Here is a 13900-nt window from a genome sequence, read left to right on the forward strand (position 1 = left end):
TTATCTCTTATTATTATGAAAAAATAATCACACTTGGACGAGCTTTCACCTGTTAAAATAAGAAAAATAGAAAGCATAATGGATAACTTATTTAAAATTAAACACTAAATAAAGATTTTAAATATGTTCCTTTTTGATAAAAGAAAAACTTAAAAATTAAAAAATAAATTCACGAGTTAGTTATTTTAAGCAGATAAGTTACAGAATTTATATTTGAATGGATAAACTGTGCAGTTCCGTATTTCATTCATTAAATAAATTATTTTTATATATTGAAAGATAAATGATTTAGTTTTATTAAAGAGTAAATTGTCTTATTAAAAAAGACCGGTTAAAAATAGTGTATTCCATTATAATAGTATACAATAAAAAATAAGTGAAAATAATTATATTATTGATAGAAATATATTTTAAAATATTTATGATTGAATTTTAAATTAAATTAAAACTCTTGAATTTTTGTATTAAATACTTTAATTGTATTGTTTTGAGTTCCACTATTGATGTAATCAGAGTTATTAAAATATTTTCACTTTAATTTTAAAATAAAAAATCAATAAAACATTTTCATTTCAGTTTGAAGTAAAAAAAAAAAGCTGAAATATTTTAGTTTAAATTTGAAACAAAAGTAAATAGCTACTAAATGTGTGTTTTTTTATGTTGCTTTGTGATTAAAATGCTTTAAATTATAATAATAGTTATTTGAAAATGTGTATTACAAGGTAAAATTTGTGTAAACTAGAGGCAAACATGTTTTTTTTTTAATCTATTTGAATAAATGATTAAGAAAATGATACAGTTATTTATAGAACTAACTAAAATGTATCATGAAAGACAAGGTTTATATCTTGGTTCAGATTGACTTGGAAAGAGGAATAGAGTTATTGCAGGGTTTAAACATTTTTTCCTTCTTTCCTCTCAAAAGGTGGAAATTAGGGATTTCATTTTCCTAAACAAGTAGAAGGTAATGAAATGACATACTAAAACAGAGATAATATAATATAAAGTATGTACCCTTGTAAGATAGGTTCAGCGTAACTAAAAGGGAGGAAGTTGAAAAGCTACATAATTTAACTAAGTATTTGATTGTCAAAATTTAAGGTAAAGAAAAAAAAAGATTAACTTAGTGGAATAAGGAAGGAAGAGAGAGAGAAAGTGGGTGGGAGGTGGTTAACAGAACCTGACTAATTAAGTTAATTAGAGAAGGATCTTAAGGATAAGCATATTATAAGTAAATGTAAAGAAGGAGTAAAATAATAATAATGAGAATGAAGATGAAAGGAAAGTAAAGGGTAGGAAGGGAATGTAAGATAGAGTGATTGGTTTGGAATAATAATAATAAAATTAGCCGCCGCAGATTGATATGTCATTGGGAGAGGGAGCGAGTGAGCGTTTCCCATGCCCATAAACAATAGCAGCCCTCCTTCCTTTCATAATAATAAAAAATAAAAAAACATCAGATATAGATCCAACTATCAAGTCACGCGCCGAGACAGAAGATTCCGCCGACAACTTTTCTACGTACTACTACACTATCCATCCATTTTCAAATCTTTATTAAATGAAATCACCACCACAGAAAAAATACTTAGAAATGAATTAAATAAATAATTTAGGAGAGAGGGTTGTCCGGAGGCATAGGATAAGTGGGGGTGGATGATGTGATCATCAGACGAAACCAACTGCTTTGTCTGCTGTCTGTCTGGACAACCCACATGCCACGTAACTTTGTAACTTCCACACTGCAATGGTAATTTCCATCTCCAACACCCCAGTCAAATACATAGTTGACTCACTCTCTTTCTCTCTCTAGATTCATCATCCATCATGCATGGCCCATCCATCCCATCCCATCCCATCTATAAAAAACCTACCTGCTCCCTCCCACACCCACTCATCCATGCGCTTCCTTTTCTCTCTCACTCTCCTACAAACCAAAAATAAATTCAATCTATAACAATATTATGGCGCCCAGGGACAAGACCACTGCCGTTAAGGTTAACACTAACGCTAACGCCGCCGCAGCCGCCGGGGTCAAGGAGGTGCATTTTCGGGGAGTCAGGAAGAGGCCATGGGGGAGATACGCCGCCGAGATCAGAGATCCCGGCAAGAAGAGCCGCGTTTGGCTGGGCACCTTCGACACGGCGGAGGAGGCGGCGCGTGCCTACGACGCCGCCGCTCGGGAGTTTCGCGGCCCCAAGGCCAAAACCAATTTCCCTCCTCCATCCGATAGTAACGTCAAGAACGCCAGCCCTAGCCAGAGTAGCACCGTCGAGTCCTCCAGCCGCGACCGCGATGTCGCCGCCGATTCCTCCCCGCTTGATCTCAACCTCGCCCCGGCCGCCGTATCCGCTGCCCGCTTCCCCTTCCAGCACCAGTTCCCCGTTTTCCCGGCGGCGGCGGCCAACCAGGTTTTGTACTTCGACGCTGTCATACGCGCCGGTTTGGGCGGCCCGCGTGGGTTTGGGTTCGGCTACAATCAGCATCCCGTTGCGGCGAGCGAGTTCCACGCGACGACGAGCGACTCCGACTCGTCCTCCGTGATCGATCTGAACCACAGCGAAGGCGATGTGAAGGGGAGCGGTTCCAGGATTTTCGATCTCGACCTTAATAACCCTCCCCCACAGGAGATGGCCTGATCCGGAATCTGACACAGCCTTGAGTTTTGTTTTTTGTTTTTTCTTTGATTTTTAATTTTTGTTTTTCGGATTACGAATCTCTCTTTAGTTTTTTTATGAGTAGAGAAAATAGCAGCGTCCGATAACCTAAAATAACAGGAAAGGACAGGAATAGTAGTATGTGAATAGGTAGGCGATATGATTGTCTGTATTTTTTGCGACAGAAGAAGAACCGAACCGTCGGTTTGATGCTGTTGTTTCTTAAATGAGGAAACGGTTATTATTATTTTGGTTTGGATTAGTGGTGAGTAGTATATTGTGTAAGGTGTAATGTTGTTGGTTAAATGAATTTAACAGCAAAGTTTTGGTTATGTTGATTGTGATGTTGTTTTAGAATTGTTGTTTGAGAATGGGAAAATGGATAGGGATGGGGAGTGGGAAAGAAAAGGTGTGGGTGAAGCGTACTTGGTAGCAGTGGTCGTTGTTGTGGCGTTGATTTATTGACCTGCCGCCACGTGACAGCTGGCCCCTGTTTCCTCTTGAAAAGTTTAAGGTCACACCACACGTGTCCCACTGCCACACTCATTCCTCCATATTGCAAAACCCATACCATTACCACTTTCTTCCCATCAAATTCTTTCCCCCTTTCTTTACATACGTCACACCACATAACGGATCCATTTTACGTTTCTTCCTCCTTACACATCCCAAACAACTATCTTTCCTCTTTCAATACCACAACCATATCTCCACTTTTTATTACTTTTAATCATATTTCTATCATTCCATTAACTATTTTAATAAACCAAATCAAATTCGTTAATATGGTTAGTAACTTTATTCACAATTGAGCTTATTTATATAAAAATAAATATTTCAAATTTGTTGAAACACAAACCACAGACAGGAAAGACAATTGTAATAACATGCAACTAGGAAAAAATATTCTGGAAATCCTGTGACAACTAATGCAATATCGACATTCTCTAAATAACTCGTGACAGGGAATAACTATGCATAATTTACACAACAATAACGTGACTACAAAATTCTGACCCACTTTGGGGTTTACACAGATACGCCCGTGCTTCATCGTCCAATGGCACAATACAAAAGAAGTTACGGTGGAATCTTCTATAATAGAACCCTGATGCAGTTCATTCAGAACACATACAATAAAACCCATTCACATTAAATATTTTTTCCTTTTACAATATATGCTTGTTTTCATTTATTTTTGTAAAATATAAATAAAAATATTTTGTAAGTTTTACTGAATATTACTACATAAGGATACGTGTAGTTTTATGTGATTGGAATTATATTATATATTGCAACGGCACGTTGAAGTTTAAATATTTTGAATTCCTTTATTTGGTGGAAACTGAGCATGTGATTAGATGAGTTTGCGGCTGAAGGAATGATTAAACGTTAGTTGATTCCACAAAGGACGAAGGTTCCTTCAGAAAGCCACGCAGAAAAAGAAAGCAACCATAACGCGGTTAGATATATATATTCAATACGCAACCAATTCTTTAATGTGCGTCTGATACAAAAGAAATATGATTAACCCATGTATGGGGGAGGAGATGCATCTTTGTGATGTTTTGGTTCATTGAATCCCGTTTTATCATTCTCTATTTTCTTTCCTCTCTTCTCATCATAACCTTATCAAACTAATTATGCCAAAAGACAAATTGGCCTACCGTTATTTTGTTTGGACTTTGACAAAAGGAATAACATGAGTAACATCCTATGATTTACTATTTCCTAAGATGCATTCCACGTGGAAGGATGCTTATATTGTCGCCTTCATATTTTTAAGGATAAAATTAAAATAAAAACATCAATTTTCAAAATTAATAATATTTATTTTAAAGATGTTTTATTAAGTAATCTTCAGGGGGAACCATTCATATTTTGTATAAAAATAGATAAGGGAATTCCAAGTTATTTTGTCCTTTAACTCTGACTTAGAAAATTCGTTATGACATATTTGCTTAAACTAGGTGTCAATGGAGGGAATAAAATGGATTAAGCTTAATATAAAAAGGTAATCGAAATGAGAGAATAAAATGATGATGAGATGAAGGTTGTGTTGTAATAGAAAGAGATAGAGAGAAGAAAGACGTAAGCGTGGTTCACGATTGGTTTGGTAGAAACCAAACATTTCATTTGTTATTCCCATTTTAGCGTACCTTGCCCACCAACCACTCAAGTACTTCTACACTACACACACTTTTCTTACTTCACTCTTCAATGTGGTCCTGTTCTTCACAATTCACATGTTGCAATCACCGCCCATATTTTCTACCATTTTTTTCATCTCCTTCTCTTCATTAAAAATTTCTCTCCATATTATTATTCTCTACTTTAACTACTTTGGACTTTGACTGATGCGTAATATGGGATTTTAAAATTACAATATCTAATTGATTATATGGTGAATTATTTTAATTATACGAGGTGCTTCTATTGACATTGGTTGGGTCAGGATGCAAAATTGATTGATTGAAGACTCTGAAAGGGTTCCACCTGTATGAATGAGGAATGCATTAAAAACAAATAAAAATAATTCACTTTATTTCTCTGCCTTTCCTTTGGAAAGCAAATTTTAAGAACGTGGCCGATGCATACTAGCCTTTCTGTTCAAAGATAATTAAATAAGATGAGATGAATATTTAATGGTTATGCAGACCTTCTTCCCATCCAAAAAACACTTTTTCATAAAGGAAAAAAAAAACTCAGAATACAAAAAAGCTAAGCAATGAAAAATAATAGGAAAATTGTAATCAGAGAGAAAAGAAAATGCTGCTGAAGCCAAAAGTAATTTGGTTTAGTACATAGTTGATATTGGTGACTAAGAATAAAGCTTTCTCACCATACACGCGTTTCGGATTATGTGAACGCGATAATAGTCAAGAAAAATAAATGATGATGCAGATGAAAACTAGTGATTTGAAGAAAAAAACAGTTAAAAATAAGTTAATTTAAATGAATTGAAAGCTAATAATGAATTTGAATAAAAATGTGATTGATAGATATGATTGATAATTTTAAAAACATTTATATGTGTATTTTTTAAAAGGTTTAAATATCTTTGTTGTCCTCATTTTTGTAGTGTTTGTTGCGGATGGTCCTCATTTTGACAGAATGTTTTAAATATTCCTCATTTTTACCGAATGTTTAAAATGGTCCTCATTTCCGCAATTCGTGTTTTATTTGGTCTTTTTCTAAAATGTCGTTTAAATCATTAACGAAGCATTGTACATGTGACACGGTTTGTATTAAGGTGTGTACAAGAAATGACAAAATAAAACACGAATTGCGAAAATGATGACCATTTTAAACATTCGGTAAACATGAGAACCATTTTAAACCTTCTGTCAAAATGAGGACCATTTGCAACAAACACTACCAAAATGAGGACCAAAAAGATATTTAAGCCTTTATAAAAATATTACTATTTTTTGTTATAAAAATATAATTGAGAAAATAAAAAAAATGAAATATTACTTATTAATTTTCAATGAAAAGTAATATTGTTGAAGCTTTTTTGTTCATTTCACAATTCTTTTTTAAGAAACTTTTTCTATAAATCCTCACAAATAACATAAATCAAATGACCCAATTTTTCCAAATCATCTCAAAATCAATTTTCACAGATCGTTACCTATTGTGAATAACTCCTTAAAACAATTAAAAACCAGTTGTAAAAGAGGATATGCATAATTTATAAACTTAAAATTTGGCATCTAGAAACAATTTAAAAGAGGTCAAACTTTATTATTAAATTACAGATATAGATCAAAAAGGCAACTTCCATGTTGTACCCGGATTTTGATTTCAAAAATCTGTGCTAAACTAAAATATGTATTATAATTAATAAAAATCTATATTAGTTGGATCAAGATTGTAGTTGGAGAATAAAAAATTGATGAAAAATGGGTAATTGTTGGGAAGATTAGATAACTAGCAATGATTGATTCTCCTTAACACCAGGCTCAAGGAAAGGATTAGTGCTGCGCAGCTCTTTTTTCCGGATTGTAACATTTCATTAGTTGCATTGAATTAAAAGACAACATGTCAAATTAAAAATAAATTAATCAATGATTCATGCTCTGCTTTGTCGATTTGATATACGAAGATGCTGCTTTATTATGAGCAAGGATCGACAAGTGGAGGCAAATTATTCATGATTCTCTTTGTTTCCGTATTATAATAACTATGTATTTTGTACGTATTTTATACCCTCCATTAAAAATTTGTCTGATTATGAGTTAAAGACTGATTCTATTATACAAGTATTAATATGAGGTTGATCTCTTTTGATAAAATCTTTATGGATCACATTTGTTGAATTGGAGAATCGCGGAAGCTCAATACAATAATATGAACTTGAACTGCAGCGTATATATATAATTAAATAAAATTGATTTATGATAAAAAGTGTTGGTGATAAGTATGAAATTATTTAATTTGAATGGTAGTGTGGTTGTTGTGATAAAAGAATGAAAAGTAAATAGTGAATGATGGGCATGAAGAAGAAATAGATAATAAAATGATGAAAAGAATAGTGAATTGGATTGGGAATGGGAAGAAAGAGAAAAGGGTGCACGAATCAAGGTGACGTGTCGGACAGAGACAGACAGCTACGCCGGCGGGTCGGCAATTTTGGACAAAAAAAAAGATGTTTGTGGGTGTGGGGCCCATTGCGGCTATTATCTTCTGCAGCGCTGGGGAACACTCACTCTCCCACAACCAAAAACGAAACACACATAGGTTAATCATATCACCCCAATCTAGAATAAATATTATAGATTCATGCGCTGCTTAAATAAGAGTTACTACCACTATCGTAGTCCATAATAGTAATGTCAAAATAATTACTACAATTGCAATCGCATAAGAAAAAACGACATGTTAAAAAATTGGTTAGGTGTGGGCGGCTGCTGTCCTTTATTTTATAATAATATTATTATTTTTTTGTTGGTGCTGATTATAATTTTAAATATTTTGTTGTGCATTGAGGTGACACCTTTTGTGGAAAGGGAAAAGAATAAATATCATAAACATATAAATATAAAGGCGGAGGCTACTTTCAATTCTCCTTTTCTCCTCAACTCGCATTCCACACTCTCCTTCTAAGCGCGTTCAACGTCAAAAACCAAATTTCGTGGTCTGAAAAGTAGTGGATTTGGAATATTTGACCATTCTACCTTGTCGTTTAGTACTGTAATTACAAAGGACGAGGTTTTTATCAATGTTCAATATTTTCAACAATTAAAACAGAAGTATGAGATAAAATACGTGAGGAGAAAGGAACAATAGTAACAAAATCAATTATGAGGAAAACCTCGTCCCAGAGATATATTTTAAAAAGAGAAAATTGTACAAGTCTTGAATATGTTCATGTGGGTGTTCACAAGAGGTGAGTCACTGAAATTTGATCTAGAAGATTTTGAGTATCTAAATTCAAAATTGAAAGAAGAGACATGCACGTGGCTTGTGGTTCTGGTGTGGAGATGGAGAATGATGAGGCATTTTGGCTTCTATCAATAAAATAACACCAATACGCGGTGGAACCAATAATTACTCATTTTATATTCAAACTAAGATGAAAATAAAATATAAGTACTGAGGCTGCGTTTATGGAAGTTATGTGACTAATGCGAATGCAAGCATCATTAAAAATCAACACGTTTTCCACACCCTAGGTATTTGATTAACCAAGCATTTGACTCATCTATTTTCTGCAGAGAAAAACCTTTCACACGCTCAATTATGCAACTATTCCTTTGTCTTTCTCTCGCAGTAAGTACTGAGCCCAATTTTCTGAATCATAACAAGTTGAGGCAAAAAATTAAATAAGAGAAATTTCTTCTTTTTCTCTTCGTTTGGTGGTTTCATTTTTATATCTAAGTCTCCTATTAATTAATTCGAGATGAAAAAATTGAAAAAACTTTGCTGGTTTTATGTAATATAATTTAGACTTTAAAAACAAATCATTTCGTTATTCATGTGTGAAAAAACGTAATGAGCTCAAAAATGCTCTGCAGGATTACGAAATTTGTCTCACCAAATGACTGTGTAACCCTGTTATAGTGACGAAGCAAAATTGCAAGTTCTTAAAAATTAATGGTGAATGGAGCCCATAAACACGCCCCTATTTATGATTTGTTATTCGAATTTATAGTTTTCAATAAACTATTCTTTGATAGTTACTGTTTCTGATGATGATACTGTTATCATCATGTAAGTGATGACTTTCCTATTTATAAGACTTTGTCTCTACCTTCTGAAATTTTGAGCAATCTACTTATGAGATGGGTCATGGGTTATTATTACTATTGTGACTGGGAAGGAGTAGTTGTTTATAAAAACACTTAGAAGATGAATATTACTCTTGCTTTTTTTCTTTTGTATAATATAATATTGTAGCCCATGCTGGTGTGTCTTGTTGTAATCAAATGCAACTGTACAAAATTGTTGCCCCCCACCTGCTTGTGCTAAGTCTTCTGCAAAAATTTATTCTTTGCATGAATGAAGCACTGTTGCTATAGAGTGTGGTATTGTTGAAGGTGAATGGTTTTTTGCATATGAATTAAAAACTGTTTAATTGTATATGACAGTACAAAATGTTAGTGGGGCTGCTTTATATTTTACAATCATGATTTCCACTACGACCTGAAAGTGTGGCTTGACCGTTCGAGATATTGGAATGGAGGAGTGGTTTTGCGTTCCTTTTCTTCAACTTTCAGGTAACTTTTTTCTGCATTTGGTTTCACGAGTAAAGCCTAGAATCCAATAAAAAGAAATGGCCTAAAAAGGAGGAAGCAATGAAAATGGAGGAAGTGATTTAACAAAGATTTAATGATGAAGTAATTGACTTTATAAAAAAGCCAAATGATACTTCTTTACAGGACCTTTGAGGAATGTCTGTTCAGCTGCATGGCCATGGCCGAATGAGACAAAAACTAACACGATCTCCTACTGGCCCATCAAACAAACAACTTTTGAATTCAAAACACTACCTAAGAACAGAACTATGAATGGTCCCCGCTTTTCGTTTCAACTTCATTCAATGGTTGTGCTTCATCACATGAATCACGATAACGACCATAGTATATATCATGTCTATTAAAAAATTTAGCCGTCCATTATATAAAGTGTGAAAGGTAAGTATGGTTTTTCAAATATTTCATGCCCTATCAAATGAGTGGCTCTGGATTCTTTATGGACATAATAGTTTTTCACGTAGGTTGTATATTTAGGTAGGTAGAATATTATCTATCTAATGTCAAATCTTGTAATACATTAAACAACAAAAACTAATTAGGTGATTGATATTATTGTTTCTAAATGTTCCAAATGTTTGAAATACGTAACCTACTTGGTGAGTCTAGCTAGTAGGGGCTAGATGATTTTTAAAATGTCTTATTAAGTTCTAGAAAATTTATATTTAACCATATGTTTTGTCTATAAGAATTCATTTTTTTTCTCTTAATTTTTCTAAATATCAGAAGTTTCCATTTTATCCAAATAGGAAGTCGTGATATTAATTTAAGGACCCCTGAAGAAAAAAATGTGTAAGTATTAATAAATCCAGTGGAAAACAAAAACTATAAAAAAAAGATTGATATACTGATTAAACACTTCATCCTACTATGTTGCAAGTATGACTCATACAGAGAGAAATCCATACTTGACTCTTGCATTCCGAAAACCTGTCTCATGGACCATAATCAGGCATTCCGAAATCCATACTGATTAAATTAAATTGGTTAATTTTTATCTTTCTCTGTACTTGTTTTAGGAGTGTCTTAATCTAAAGATGACATGATGTATTGGATAAAAAAAAAAATCGATAGAAAAAAAAACATTTAAAAATAAAAATGAAAGGTCCAATAAAAAAATAAAGTAGTTTTAAAGAGAAAACCTGAATTAAACCTATCATATAATGTGAAAGGTATATTGTTAACATCTAGAATAAAGAAGAAACTATGACATAAAATAGCTAGACAAACTTTCTTAAAATTAAATGTTATTACTGGTATGATCAAGATTTGTGCAACTTAGGAAAGTGACAAATGTTGGACATCTAAAGTAATTTACGATGAGAAGAAAAGAGGAAATTAGTTGAATAGCTTAATGAGCCCAAACAAAGTGGACCCAGCTGTTTAACAGTCCTAGTTGTTCACAAATTTGACTAGGTGGTTTTGTTTAGAAGTCCAAGTAAACTGAAGGGAAAGAATTAGGTATACTTAAGGTTGCAATAATAATTAAGGGTGAGTGTGACGTGTACACATGAATGTCATTTAAATCGTAAAGAAATAGATGGGTATAGAATCTAAGAAAAATTTGGTGTACGCGTAAAAGCAGATAGTGTGTTCTTGACTTTCTTTTGTTATGAATTCCACATTTTGGTTCATGGGTCCTACAGATCTCTGCGTGGGATTGCCTTCATCCAACAATATCTTTAATTAACAACTCTTTACACCAAATATTATAAACCTATTCTAATTTATACTAACACTTTCATGTTAATATCATTTACAGAACTTTATTTTAGTTTGTAAAATGATAATAATAATAAATATTAAAAAAAATAGATGAATACCAAGAGAATTTTAATAAAATATAAAATAATAATAGTGAAAGAAAACAAAGAAGAACATCTCGATCTAGTCTCTTCTGCAGGCCCTACTGTCCAAGGGGACTTCAAACTTTTCAGACTAGTTCATGTGTAAACGTATTGAATGCAATTTCCCTTCTTCCATAATTAATTTTATCTTATTCAAAACTATGTGTATCCCCTTATTACAAGGGTGTCAAATATTTGATCACATCTATAATATCTTCAGATTGGGACTGGATTGTTTGAAAATTTTCTATCTTTCTTTCACAAGATGGAAATAAGATTCAACGTCATTAATCCATGATTATTTTATATAAGAAATTAAAATATATTTTAATCTAAAATTTGAAGATAATAAGTTTGGTAAGTTTTTTCTTTTGTATATAATTATAAGAAAATTTCTAGATAATAATTATTTTTAAAAACAAAAAATTATTATGACTAATTGAAATATTAATTTAAAAATTAAAATTATTAATAACTAAAATAATAAATTGAGTTCTACAGTGATCATTATACTGAATTGGTTGCTGTATTAGTCATTAATATTAATTAATAAAAAAGTATGCTCTTTGATTCCTGTATTAAATATGATAATTGTGATATTTTGGTCACAATTGTGATTTTTGTCAAATTTTTTATAATTGTGATATTTGAGTTAATACATTACTGAGTAAAAAAATGAACTAAATAATTTTGTTCTGCTTAAGCTAATGAATCTGGCAGAAACACTCAAATGATTTTCTCTTTTCTCTTCCTTGTATATAGGGTAAAAAACTGTATATATCATTCACTTCGGAAAAATATTACTACAAATGATATTAAAATATATTTTATTTTTCCTTTCAAATATTAGAAAAATCAAATTAACAATTTGTTCAATGTCAAATGTGTATTCATGCAAAAAAGAACAAATACCCATGATTATAATTATTTTAAAATTATGTAGGAGCAAGGTAATATTTCATCGTACATGTAATATGTGAAAAAAAAAATTGTGATGAATGAGACGAATATTCAGAAAAGAAAAATGAAGAAAAACGACAAATAAATGTTTGGTCTAAGCCTGGGCTCCCACCTTCGATATATTGATGGATGAGGGATCCGCGCGGTCAACAACCAAACTCCACTATGATAATCGTGACATAACATGTCCACATGTTGCATGACGTGTGAATACATAATGATACATGCATAGCATGAAATGTGAACAGGTCTTGCCTTTTTATTCTTCCTTTCTAACATCTATTAAGTGGTTAATTAATTAATTAATTAATAAAAAAAATGAATGAGTGGTGTTAAAAATGACATCGGTGCGCCGCCGCAGTCAATGGAGAGTATACGGCGGCACCACAGAGAGGACAAAAGATAGCAATAGCGAAAATGACAAACAGAAAGGGAAGAGGAAGTAGTGGGGAGAAAGACCAAAGAAAAGACCCTATTACGTTTTGGTGTCTGTGGTGGTGTGTTTTTGCGTAAAGGAAAGAGAACAAAACGCGATGTGTTGTGTTGCGTGTGACATTGTAAGAGAGAGCAGCGTGACGTGTGCGGTGCCGACAGATTCGGTGGTGATGGGGCTTCTCACCAGAAACACGCCACGTTTTCCTCTCTCACTATGTGGGTCCCACAGTGCACCGCCCCATAATAATAATAATAAAAAAACATAGTAAGAGGAAAAAAAGGGACCACATGGAAGAGAGAGAGAGTTGTGTTGTGTTGGTGTGAAATGACGGCCGGCTGGGCGCAGGTGGAGCAGCTTCAGAGCTGTGTGCTCTGCTTCCTCATGACGTTTTTTTTTCTTCTATTTTATCTCTCACTATTACCAATAAAATATTAAGAAAAACTTAAAATAGTAGTATATGAATGATAATTTAATATTAATAGGGTGATAAAGAGAAGTAATTATTATAGTAATGGGTGTTGAAGAATAGTGGGGGGTGTTGCGTGTGGGGATGGTGGGGTATTGCACTTTTGCAGTCTTGAGTCTTTTTGTCACTCAACTGTGTGCTCATAATAGTTTTCTGACAACTGGGTTTCAATAGGTCACATTCTCTCCATAATAATATCACTGCTTCACCTCACAAAAACCCAAGCTAACCCCTCTTCCCCCTCTCATAATAATATCACTTTCACCTAATTTTCTTTTTCTTTCACATTTTTTTATTACAATCTTTCTTCTTTTTTTTTTTTTTTCTTTTGGTCACCCAAGGGAAGGAACAATCAATTGGCTTCATTCACTTCCTTCAGTCACATCCGTAGGCTTATATGCATCTTTGTATAGTTTCATCCTATAAATGTTAACCCACCTCTTGCACCGTACTTTCTTTTTCGTCATTATTATCATTCATTATATTTTTCAAAATACTTTATATTAATAAACTTTTTAGTCATTCTATTACTGTTAAGAAAAAAGAAATACGAGGGATATTCCTAATTCCTAAATAAATTTTAAAATAAATTTTACTATAAATAAAAAATTATAATTAAATCGTAAATTAGAGTTTAAATTTGTAAAAAATAAAAGTTTTGAGATTTTAAAGTTAATCTGAAAGAGTTACAATTTTTAAAATTTAATTGCTTGATGTCATCTTAAATTCTTTAATTGAAATCTCCAAGTTTCCACTCAATCGTCTTAAATTTTATT

General features: G+C 32.7%; 1 protein-coding gene across 1 annotated transcript; it reads left to right on the plus strand.

The window, feature by feature from the left end:
- Positions 1 to 1878: 1878 nt before the first annotated feature.
- Positions 1879 to 2989, plus strand: LOC114189216 (ethylene-responsive transcription factor 4-like). The gene has a single exon (XM_028077930.1). It carries the CDS (start codon positions 1965 to 1967, stop codon positions 2637 to 2639), a length of 675 nt encoding a protein of 224 aa, XP_027933731.1. The 5' UTR covers positions 1879 to 1964; the 3' UTR covers positions 2640 to 2989.
- The last annotated feature ends 10911 nt before the right edge of the window (positions 2990 to 13900 follow it).

Source organism: Vigna unguiculata, chromosome 6 (genome assembly GCF_004118075.2).
Source record: "Vigna unguiculata cultivar IT97K-499-35 chromosome 6, ASM411807v1, whole genome shotgun sequence".
Classification (NCBI taxonomy): Eukaryota; Viridiplantae; Streptophyta; class Magnoliopsida; order Fabales; family Fabaceae; genus Vigna; species Vigna unguiculata.

Coding starts and splice junctions, on each gene's coding strand:
- LOC114189216 (XM_028077930.1), top strand. CDS start 1,965: ATGGCGCCCAGGGACAAGACCACTGCCGTTAAGGTTAACACTAACGCT.